Consider the following 12,939-nt stretch of genomic DNA (forward strand, 5'->3'; position numbering starts at 1 on the left):
TCTGCACTGCTGGTGATGGAAATATACAAGAATAATCTATGTTTTTGAACAGAGCCGACACTCAATACCTATGGCTTGAATTGAGACAAGATCAGAACGATCGCAGGTTGCTGCTGCAGGAAAGAGTTCTCTACTCTTGAGTAGTAATTCAAATCAAAATCAAACACTGTCTTAACTAAGGTGTTGCTATTTCATACTGATGCCAAAACATGTATGTTTGGCCCCAAAAAAAGTAGAAAGAAAATTGAAGGAGACATGAATACGAGACATACAGTGCATTCAGAAAGTATTCAGACCCCTTGACTTTTTCCACATTTTGTTACGTTACAGCTTTATTCTAAAATGTATTAAATGAAACAAATTCCTCATCAATCTACAAACAATAGCACAGAATGACAAAGAGAAAACAGGCTTTTAGAAATGTTTGCAGATGTATTAAAAATCAAAAACAGAAATACCTTATTTACAAAAGTATTCAGACCCTTTGCTATGAGACTCAAAATTGTGATCAGGTGCATGCTGTTTCCATTGATCATCCTTGAGATGTTTCTCCAACTTGATTGGAGTCATCCTGTGGTAAATTATATTAATTGGACATGATTTGGAAAGGCACACACCTGTCTATATAGGGTCCCACAGTTGACATTGCATGTCAGAGCAACAAACCAAGCCATGAGGTCGTAGGAATTGTCTGTAGAGTTCCAAGACAGGAGTGTGTCAAGGCACAGATCTGGGGAAGGGTACCAAAAAATGTCTGCAGCGTTGAAGGTCCCCAATAACATAGTGGCCTCCATCATTCTTCAATGGAAGAAGTTTGGCACCTCCAAGACTCTTCCTAGAGCTGGCCGCCCGGCCAAACTGAGCAATCGGGGGAGAAGGGCCTTGGTCAGGTAGGTGACCAAAAACCCGATGGTCACTCTGACAGAGCTCCAGAGTTCCTCATTGAAGATGGGATAAACTTCCAGAAGGACAAACATCTCTGCAGCACTCCACCAATCAAGCCTTTATGGTAGAGTGGCCAGACAAAAGCCACTCCTCAGTAAGAGGCATATGACATCCAGCCTGGAGTTTCCCAAAAGGCACCTAAAGGACTCTCAGACCATGAGAAACAAGATTCTCTGGTCTGATGAAATCAAGATTGAACTCTTTGGCATGAATGCCAAGCATCACATCTGTAGGAAACCAAGTATGGTGGTGGCAGGAACGTGCTGTGGGGAGGTTTATCATCAGCAGGGACTGGGAGACTAGTCAGGATCAAGGGAAAGATGAACGGAGCAAAGTAAAGAGAGATCCTTGATGAAAACCTGCTCCAGAGCGCTCAGGACCTCAGACTGGGGTGAAGGTTCACCTTCGAACAGAACAATGACCCTCAGCACACAGCCAAGACAATGCAGGAGTGGCTTCGGGCAAGTCTCTGAATGTCCTTGAGTGGCCCAGCCAGACCCCGGACTTGAACCCGATTGAACATCTCTGGAGAGACCTGAAAATAGCTGTGCAGCGATGCTCCCCATCCAACATGACAGAACTTGAGAGGATCTGCAGAGAAGAATGGGAGAAACTTCCCAAATACAGGCGTGCCAAGCTTGTAGCGTCATTCCCAAGAAGACTTGAGGCTGTAATCGTTGACAAAGGTACTTCAACACAGTACTGAGTAAAGGGTCTGAATACTAATGTAAATGTGATATTTCAGTTTTCTTTTTAAATATACATTTGCAAAAATGTCTGAAAACCTGTTTTTGTTTTGTCATTATGGGGTATTGTGTGTAGATTATTGAGGGGAAACGATTGAGTCCATTTTAGAATAGAGTAAAAACTGTAAAGATATTTTTTGTTCCAACGTGTTCTCAGTGAGATAACCCAAACATCAATCATTTGTGTGGGACATGAAGTAGATACTCGAACAGCTGTGATGTTACGTGTGTGTGTGTGTGTTCCTCTTATGCCCTCCCAGCATCACCTATTTAAGAGAAATTACCATGACCATTACCACAGGACATCTGGACACCCCCGAAACAGTCCAATAGGAAGACATGGTAGTGGAGAGCACAGCACACACCACTACCATGTGACACCCAGTAATAGATGAGAAATGGGGAAATGAAAATCTTCTGTAAATGACACATTTCTTTCAGAGAAGTTGAAGCATCTCCGTTGACGGAAACCCTGATTAGAAAATGAAACTAATTCAGGCCTACATGTGCACTGGAAACAAAGTGGTTCAGTCAATATTGTTTCCGTGCTATTTCACTTATGTGATAATGCTACTGCACTGTAATCATGTTGCATCAAATAACTGTTGACATACGCATACAACTTTCAACTCAATCGATCCCGGGTTTAATGTGGATTTAATCACTCAAATCAAATCAAATTGTATTGGTCACATACACATAGTTAGCAGATGTTAATGCGAGTGTAGTGAAATGCTTGTGCTTCTCGTTCCGACAGTGCAGTAATATCTAACAGGTAATCGAACAATTCCACAACAACTACCTAATACACACGTGTATCAAACCTAAAGGGATGGAATAAGAATATGTACATATAAATATATGGATCAGCGATGACCGAGCGGCATAGGCAATAGATGGTAAAACATTTTATTTTTTATTTTACCTTTATTTAACTAGGCAAGTTAGTTAAGAACAAATGATTATTTACTTCAGATTTCTTCAGCCTCCTCAGGTTGAAGAGGCGCTGTCTTCACCATACTGTCTGTGTGGGTGGACCATTTCAGTTTGTCCGTGATGTGTACGCCGGGGAACTTAAAACTTTCCACCTTCTCCACTACTGTCCAGTTGATGTGGATGGGAGGGGGGGGGTGCTCCCTCTGCTGTTTCCTGAAGTCCACAATCATCTCCTTTATTCTGTCGACGTTGAGTGAAAGGTTGTTTTCCTGACAACCACACTCCGAGTGCCTTCCCCTCCTCCCTGTAGGCCGTCTTGTCGTTGTTGGTAATCAAGCCCACTACAGTTGTGTCATCTGCAAACTTGATAATTGAATTGGAGGCGTGCACGGCCACACAGTCATGGGTGAATAGGGAGTACAGGAGTGGGTTGAGCACACACCCTTGTGGGGCCCCAGTGTTGTGGATCAGCAAGGTGGAGATGTTGTTTCCTACCTTCACTCGTCAGAAAGTCCTGGACCCAGTTGCGCAGGGTTGAGACCCAGGGCCTCAAGCTTAATGACGAGTTTGGTGAGTACTATGGGGTTGAATGCTGAGCTGTAGTCAATGAACAGCATTCTTACATAGGTATTCCTCTTTTCCAGACGGGATAGGACAGTGAGCAGTGTGATGGCGATTGCATCGCCTGTGGACCTATTGGGGTGGTATGCAAACTGAAGTTGGTCTAAGGTGGCAGGTAAGGTGGCAGTGATATGATCCTTGACTAGTCTATCAAAGCACTTCATGATGACAGAAGTGAGTGCTATGGGACGATAGTCATCTAGTTCAGTTATCTTTGACTTATTGGGTACAGGGACAATGGTGGCCATCTTGAAGCATGTGGGGACAGCAGACTGGGATAAGGAGAGATTGAATATGTCCGTAAACACACCAGCCAGTTGGTCTGAGCATGCTCTGAGGATGCGGATAGGGATGCCGTCTGGGCCGGCAACCCTGCGAGGGTTAACACGTCTAAATGTCTTACTCGCGTTCGTGACGGAGAAGGACAGGGGGAGTTTCTGCCTATGGGACGGTAGTAACAAAATGGAGTCATGGTTGTATTTGCCGAAGGTAGGGCGGGGGAGGGCCTTGCGGAGGATAGAGCAGCAGAGGGAATTGCGGAGGTTAGAGCAGCAGTGATCCAGTGTGGTGCCTGTACGATACCTACAATCAATATGCTGATAGAATTTAGGTAGACTTGTTCTCAAATTTTCTTTGTTAATATCCCCAGCTACAATAAATGCATCCTCAGGATATTTGTTTCCAGTTTGCATAGAGTCCATTCTGAGACAGAGGGGGGCTGTTTCTGTTTCTCAAGTTATATATCTGGTGAAATTCAGCCACTTGTGAATTGATGTAAAATTATGAAAACACAGAGAGTGAAGAAAGATAAATTAGTATTATAATTTAAAAAAATAATATTGGTCATTTATTTGCGGAAGCTTGGCATCCAAGAATACACGGCACTGGATTGGTTGATTGCAAATTCAATCTGTATGTCTTTTTTGCTCTGTCACAAAATACTGTAAAGACTAATGTCATTTTTCCATCTACAATAAAGAAGATCTAAATGACATGATGTTCTCTAAAACAAAGGCAACTGTTCTAGTGTGATTTCCCACACCCCGTTTTCTTCCTGTAAATTGACTGGTAAGCATTCTCTGGTCTGTCTCGCCCCCGTGTCTTCCCCTGCTGAAGTTTATGGCTTCGTGACAGGCACCTGACTGAACAATAACCACAGCAAGTACTTAAGCAGAGTACAGAGTGACAGTTATCCATCTCCAGCCAGTGGCTTCAAGACATCCTACACACACACACACACAGGTGAGTAGCCACAGACACAGACAGACACACACATGCTTCCTGTTTCAGAAAAATCTGACGCTTACTGTATGATCTGTCTCCTGTTGTTCTTAGTAAATCTCTGCTGTCTTTCTCCTCAGAATGAAGTTGTTGGTAGTTGTGGCTGCTGCTCTGGCAGTGGCGAGTGCCGCTAGCCTCTCATTGGAGGACTTGGAGTTCCATGCCTGGAAACTGAAGTTTGGTAAGAGAAGCATCTCTTTTCACGTCAGCCTGTTTCACTTTAGCTTCTTGTCATTGACAACAATGGAGTGTGTGACTATCTCCTTTTTTCTTCATGTTTCTTATCAATCTGAACCTCTGCTCTCTTGTTATCCTGTTTAATGGAGTCTGTGACTATCTCCTTTTTTCTTCATGTTTCTTATCAATCTGAACCTCTGCTCTCTTGTTATCCTGTTTAATGGAGTCTGTGACTATCTCCTTTTTTCTTCATGTTTCTTATCAATCTGAACCTCTGCTCTCTTGTTATCCTGTTTAATGGAGTCTGTGACTATCTCCTTTTTTCTTCATGTTTCTTATCAATCTGAACCTCTGCTCTCTCGTTATCCTGTTTAATGGAGTCTGTGACTATCTCCTCTGTTCTTCATGTTTCTTATCAATCTGAACCTCTGCTCTCTCGTTATCCTGTTTAATGTGATGTAGAGCAGGAGGACATCAACCTTTTCTTTCATAAGAGCTGCTTACAGACAACTACAAAATGTCTCGAAATACTCACAAGCCTGCATATTTTGTCATTATAATTGGTGATATTTAATAGAGGCACCTGTTAATCCTGAACGTCTGGCTTTTTTGTTTTCCATTGTTTCCTCACGGAGGGCCTTGAGATGAGTAGATTTAACATGGATTTATGTCAATAAAACATGGATTTACTGTATGTCAAAAATAGTAATGTTTAGTCAACTTATCTCAAGTCTGAATAAGGCCTTGAATGAACTGACTTTGACTCCTACAGGGAAGTCTTACAGCTCTCAGGTGGAGGAGGCTCAGCGTATGAGCTCCTGGATCTCTAACCGGAAGCTGGTAGTGGTTCACAACATGCTGGCTGACAATGGCATCAAGTCCTACCGTCTGGGCATGACCTACTTCGCTGACATGGTACGGCCCAGAAACGTGTCACTGTAGACATAGAACAGATCACATATGTATATGTCAATTTATGAAGGATAAAATGATTAAATGAATAGAAGGATCTCTCTTTGTCTGTTCCATTTTCAGATTTACAGCATTCATAGAAAAATTAAGAAAACTGACACGATTAAATTGACAAATAAATTGACATGATTTTGATGAACTATGGACTTGTTAATATGTTGTGATCTGTATCCTTTATCTGAACTAAATCATTAAAAACAATAGAAGGATAGACCCCCCCCCCCAAAAAAGAAACAAGGGAAATAGTCATTCTGCAATCATTTAGTCCATTGATAATAAATAATTATTATGACGGATTGGATTTATATAGAGCCTTTCTACCAACTAAGGTTCTCAATGTGTTTTACATAGTAAGTGGAAACCTTACCTCATCCACCACCAATGTATCTAATATCAATGATGTATAAATTAGTATGTGTATCTATTGTTGTGCCCCACTATCACAGGATAACGAGGAGTACAGACGCGTCATCTCCCAGGGCTGCCTGGGCTCCTTCAACGCCTCCAAGGCGCGCGGCGGCTCTACCTTCTTCCCAATGCTTGAGGACAACGACCTGCCCACCACCGTGGACTGGAGGGACAAGGGCTACGTCACCCCCATCAAGGACCAGAAGCAGTGTGGCTCCTGCTGGGCATTCAGTGCAGTAAGAGAGGGAGAGGGTGGGAAGGGGTTAAGAGAGTGAGTTAACTACAACCTAAACTCTGCTCTAGTTGAGCAGTAGAGGCTGGTGGGAGGAGCTATAGGAGGACAGGCTCATTGTAAAAGCTGAAATGGAGTTAATGGAATGGAGTCAAACACATCAAACATATGGAAACCACATGTTGGACTTTGTTCTGTTTATTCCATTTCAGCCATTACATGGAGACCTCCTACAGCTCCTCCCACCAGCCTCCACTGTAGACTCATTCTAATTCTGTTCTAATACTTGTTCTCTTTCGTCTTGTGCGTGTTGAGAGAGAAACAATATCCACAGTCTGTAAATGTTTCCATTTTTTAAAATTCGGCTGTATTCAAAACACTGTGGGTTGTGTCCCTAAAATTTAGCAAAGGTACATCTATTAGAATGTGAGTGTCCTTAATTGTACATTTACATCTCCCTGCCCTGTCTCTCTAACTCCCCATCTCCCTCCCTCAGACTGGATCTCTGGAAGGCCAGCACTATAAGAAGACCAATAAGCTGGTGTCCCTCAGTGAGCAGCAGCTGGTTGACTGCTCCGGTGATTTCGGCAACATGGGCTGCATGGGCGGTCTCATGGACCAGGCCTTTGAGTACATCAAGTCCTTGGCCCCTGGAGGCGTGGATACTGAGGACTCCTACCCCTACCAGGCTGAGGTAAGTACTGAGCAGTGAGCAGTGGGGAGGCTTGTGTTCATCAGGGCCAAATGTTTAAAAACATTTCCCAATGGAAAACTAAAATTAGCGTTTCTAAATTAACTCATTAGGCCTTCCCTGTTTCAGTCCATTTTTAATGTCATCCTTCTCCCAATGTGGGGCACACAGCATAGTAGTAGACCATGACAGGGGTTTTCAAACCTTTCCTCATGGACCCCCTGCTGTTCCATGTATTTCAACTTCCAGAGCTACGACACCTTATTGAGCTTGTTGACTAATTAGGTAAATCAGCTAATCAAGGGTAACGTCTGGGGGTCCCCGAGGAGAGGTTTGAAAACACTGGGCTTTGACTCCTTTCTGACTCAAGGAAGTAGCATAACACTGCCATCTAGGGTATATATTTAGCGGTGCAATAGATTCTGACAGAAAGGAGCATTATTTTACAACGATGCATTTAGGTATGAATTTTAGGTTTTAAATTCGCTATGAGGTATGTGCTTGCACTTCTACTAGTTCATTCTATTTTTGCCAATTTTAATGTAGATACATCTGTTTTAAGAATACATATTTTTATGCTCAGTCAAAATAATGCTGTGGAAACAACTAGCAACTAAGCCCTTATAAAACGTCTCTATAGAAACGCGTAAACAACTAGCAACTATGCTTCTGTAGGGTTTATTTAACAACGTCTTTCTTTGACAGGACAAGAAGTGCCGCTACAAGCCCGACAGTGTGGGTGCCACCTGCAGCGGGTTTGTTGATGTGACCAGTGGTGACGAGAACGCACTGCAGCAGGCGGTGTCCACCGTGGGACCGGTGTCTGTGGCTATCGATGCTGCACACTCCTCCTTCCAGCTCTACGACTCAGGTGAGGTCTTTGTGGACACGCGTCTCTCTAGAGGAATCGTGTTATGCATTTTAAGACACGGCTCACTCCAGTCTGAACCTACACCTGTCATCTTGGTCACACTTTGAACAAACTATAACATCTAACGCGCAATGACGCCTTCCCAAACCCTTGATAAGCCGAGGTATATGCGTCCCACATATTTTATAAGCAAAAAGATCCTGACATCTGGTTCTTTACCAAATGTGGCATTATCCTTATATAGTTTATAGTGTGACATTTTCTTATGAATGGTTTGTGAAGCATTTATGTAGGCCTTATAAAGGGCTTATGAAGGCTTCATCGAGACTGACTCCATAGCTGGTTGCGGTTCTGGGCGGCAGGTAGTTTAGCGGTTAAAAGGTTGGGCCAGTAGCCGAAAGGTTGCTGGTTAGAATCCCTGAGCTGACTACTTGAAAATATGTCAGTGTGCTCTTGAGCAAGGCACTTAACCCTAATTGCACCTGTAAGTCGCTCTGGATAACAGCGTCTGCTAAGTATATGCTCCCTATATGCTCCCTTCTTTTGTACATTGAATGCAATATATTGACTTAGATGTCAACAACTGTGACCCCTTTTTTTTGCAAAAGCCTCACAATGTGACAAATATAAACTGATACCAGGCTGACATTGGGTGCATATTGATAATAATGGAGTGTTTGTTTATTCCCAGGTGTCTATGATGAGCCAGAGTGCAGCAGTGATGATCTGGATCATGGTGTGCTGGCTGTTGGCTATGGCACTAGTGATGACGGCCAGGACTACTGGCTGGTGAAGAACAGGTAAACAACAACATATTGCATACTGTATCAAATAAAGCTAGGCCTATTGGATTGGTCAAGAGCAACTAGAAATCTATGGTGTTGCAGCTGCATTCCATAATCTCAGTACTGTCAGAGATGGGCTCTGGTATAACAGGACTGGGGGTATTTTAGTTAGCATGGTTCCTGATGTTCCCATAGCAAACTGTGATGCTAAAAACAGGTGGGGGAAGCAGTCCGACACACTAATATCAATGAACGATGTTATGCTATTGCTAAATGCTAAGTCAGTGGTTGATCAATGAACGATATTATGCTATTGCAAAATGGTAAGTCAGTGGTTGCTTGATGAATGATGTTATGCTATTGCTAAATGCTAAGTAAGTGGTTGCTTGATGAACGATGTTATACTATTGCTAAATGCTAAATCAATGGTTGATCGATGTGTGTGTTCCAGCTGGGGCCTTGAATGGGGAGATAAAGGCTACATCATGATGTCCAGGAACAAGCACAACCAGTGTGGCATCGCCACCGCTTCCAGCTACCCCCTGGTCTAAGGGTGAGTCTGACGGCCATCAGTATCTATCACAACTATATCTATACTTACATACTATCTCATTCGCTGCTATAGTATTAGTGTCTATCACAACTATATCTATACTCACATACTATCTCATTAGCTACCATAGTATTAGTGTCTATCACAACTATATCTATACTCACATACTATTTCATTAGCTACTATAGTATTAGTGTCTATCACAACTATATCTATACTCACATACTATTTCATTAGCTACTATAGTATTAGTGTCTATCACAACTATATCTATACTCACATACTATTTCATTAGCTACTATAGTATTAGTGTCTATCACAACTATATCTATACTCACATACTATTTCATTAGCTACTATAGTATTAGTGTCTATCACAACTATATCTATACTCACATACTATTTCATTAGCTACTATAGTATTAGTGTCTATCACAACTATATCTATACTCACATACTATTTCATTAGCTACTATAGTATTAGTGTCTATCACAACTATATCTATACTCACATACTATTTCATTAGCTACTATAGTATTAGTGTCTATCACAACTATATCTATACTCACATACTATTTCATTAGCTACTATAGTATTAGTGTCTATCACAACTATATCTATACTCACATACTATTTCATTAGCTACTATAGTATTAGTGTCTATCACAACTATATCTATACTCACATACTATTTCATTAGCTACTATAGTATTAGTGTCTATCACAACTATATCTATACTCACATACTATTTCATTCGCTGCTATAGTATTAGTGTCTATCACAACTATATCTATACTCACATACTATTTCATTAGCTACTATAGTATTAGTGTCTATCACAACTATATCTATACTCACATACTATTTCATTAGCTACTATAGTATTAGTGTCTATCACAACTATATCTATACTCACATACTATTTCATTAGCTACTATAGTATTAGTGTCTATCACAACTATATCTATACTCACATACTATTTCATTAGCTACTATAGTATTAGTGTCTATCACAACTATATCTATACTCACATACTATTTCATTAGCTACTATAGTATTAGTGTCTATCACAACTATATCTATACTCACATACTATTTCATTAGCTACTATAGTATTAGTGTCTATCACAACTATATCTATACTCACATACTATTTCATTAGCTACTATAGTATTAGTGTCTATCACAACTATATCTATACTCACATACTATTTCATTAGCTACTATAGTATTAGTGTCTAACTACATATCATTCAGCAGTGTCTATCCCAAACGCATATAATTGAAATGGTAACCATGATGAATTGATGTTGAACCACAGCCTTACTGTGTGAAATCCCAGACAGAAGGGCCTTTGTGTACTGAGTAAAGATTCATGTTGGATTGAAGCTGAGCTACTCGTAAACAACTCATACACTTATATAAATGAGTCCAAATTAAATCCAATCAAACTTTATTTATACAGCACATTTCAGACATGGAACACTGTTCTTTACACACACAAAGAAAACACTGAAAATAAAAGCTGAAATATTTACTACTCAACAAACATAAGATACAAAACAAAAGAATGACAAACTGAATAACTAAAAAGCCCCTGACGGAAAAGCAACGCAAAAAAGACGTGTTTTAAGATCTCTTCTAAATATGTCCACAAGGCCAAAAGTTCAGTCCGTTTGGCAAGTCATCACATTTTCCCCAAAAACTGATCATAACAACTTAACCTCTGTAATTCACAGTGATTAATAGCTATCACTATAGTTCAGTACATTGGTCAGTGGGTTTCTGTTGATGGTCAATGTTTTTCTATTTCCCCTACACAGATCCAGGAGAGGATATCTGAAGCTTACGGAGGGTGAGAGGATATCTGAAGCTTACGGAGGGTGAGAGGATATCTGAAGCTTACGGAAGGTGAAGATGACTTGACACAGACAAAACCAGAGCAATAATTTAAGCAAATTTTAGTTTTTGTAGCAATAACCAGAATTTTTAGATGTTGTGCATTATTTCTTTGGTAGTTGAGGGTCACACATTTCATTATACAGTAACACCCAGAAAATAGTCCTGTTCTAAGAATGTTATTCATGCGGAAAAAAAAACACTAAAAATCATTCTGATTTTCAAATGTAAATAAATGTAAAAAATGAAGAAAATAAAAGTTTTACACCTGTGCAACTATTTGTGGTGGAGATTCAATGTGTGTTTCAATGTGGGGTCATTAAGGACAAAGTACCGACTTAAATTGTGTTCCCTATTCTAAAGAATAGGCTCAGCATATTTTTACTTGCAGAAATATTCTCCAGAAAGTACCTCATTGGACAGAAAGGTGCACATCTTTTGATCTTATTTATGGATAAAATCCCATAAAAATCCCATGCTTTTATAATGATTTATAGTACCAGTCAAAAGTTTGGAAAAACCCACTCATTCAAGGGTTTCTCTTTATTTTCACTATTTTCTACATTTTAGAATAATAGTGAAGACATCAAAACTATGAAATAACACATATGGAATCATGTAGTAACCAAAAAAGTGTTAAACAAATATATTTTATATTTGAGATTCTTCAAAGTAGCCACCCTTTGCCTTGATGACAGTTTTGCACACTCTTGGCATTCTCACCACCAGCTTCATGAGGTAGTCACCTGGAATGCATTTCAATTAACAGGTGTACCTTGTTAAAAGTTAATTGGTGGATTTTTTCCCCTTCTTAATTCGTTTGAGACAATCAGTTAAGTTGTGACAAGGTAGGGGTGGTATACAGAAGATAGCCCTATTTGGTACAAGACCAAGTCCATATTATGGCAAGAACAGCTCAAATAAGGCAAGAGAAACGACAGTCCATCATTACTTTAAGACATGAAGGCCAGTCGATCAATAAAATGTCAAGATCTTTGAAAGTTTCTTCAAGTGCCATCGCAAAAGCCATCAAGCGTTATGATGGAACTGAAGACCGCCACAGGAAAGGAAGACCCAGCATTACTTACTGTACCTCTGCTGCAGAGGATAAGTTCATTAGAGTTACCAGCCTCAGAAATTGCAGCCCAAATAAATGCTTCACAGAGTTCAAGTAAAAGACACATCTCAACATCAACTGTTCAGAGGAAACTGCTTGAAGGCTGCTGAGACCTGCTTGTAATAATGGCCGGAACAGAGCTGGAAACCCCCCTCATCCAGACGGAGGTGACAACCCCCCTCGTCCAGGCGGAGGTGACAACCCCCCTCATCCAGACAGAGAGGATGAAGCAGAGGTGGACATGGAGTTTGAGTAGTTCAAAGCTCAATTCAGTAAATCTGGTTCTACTCAGCAAAGTGAAATAGGCTAATTCATTCCTCCAGTGACCACATGGAACAAATTACAAATTGCACCTTTAATTAGAATATCAGCTAACACAAAATCCTAATAGAGAGAACCTGTGCATTTGCAGACAAGACCTATGAGTCCCATCAGGAAGAAGTCAATCGCAAGCTGATCAGGCTAGCCAAGTGGAAGATGTGATGGAACACAGCAAGAGGGCGGAGAAAGGCCTGGAGACATACACTATGGGGCTGAATTACTTCTCTGACCTGATATGGTACCATCTTGGTCTGTCAAACTTGAGTAGTCAGAAAGAACAATCTAATAATGACTTTCAATATCTGGGTGTTTCGTGGTAATTGAGTCTCTGTTTCTTTGCTTCATGTTAAAGAATAGGGATGAGACACGTCTAGAATTTTT

The 12,939-nt window shown here is 40.7% G+C and overlaps 1 protein-coding gene across 1 annotated transcript; it reads left to right on the forward strand.

The window, feature by feature from the left end:
• The first annotated feature begins 4,340 nt into the window (after positions 1 to 4,340).
• Positions 4,341 to 11,399, forward strand: ctsl.1 (cathepsin L.1). Its single transcript, XM_052485862.1, has 9 exons — positions 4,341 to 4,490; positions 4,610 to 4,710; positions 5,479 to 5,621; positions 6,125 to 6,322; positions 6,815 to 7,012; positions 7,715 to 7,880; positions 8,572 to 8,680; positions 9,117 to 9,218; positions 11,045 to 11,399. The coding sequence occupies exons 2-8, from the start codon at positions 4,611 to 4,613 to the stop codon at positions 9,214 to 9,216; spliced, it is 1,014 nt and encodes a 337-aa protein (XP_052341822.1). The 5' UTR covers positions 4,341 to 4,490; position 4,610; the 3' UTR covers positions 9,217 to 9,218; positions 11,045 to 11,399.
• Positions 11,400 to 12,939: the final 1,540 nt, after the last annotated feature.

This window comes from Oncorhynchus keta, chromosome 29, assembly GCF_023373465.1.
Source record: "Oncorhynchus keta strain PuntledgeMale-10-30-2019 chromosome 29, Oket_V2, whole genome shotgun sequence".
NCBI classification, from domain to species: domain Eukaryota; kingdom Metazoa; phylum Chordata; class Actinopteri; order Salmoniformes; family Salmonidae; genus Oncorhynchus; species Oncorhynchus keta.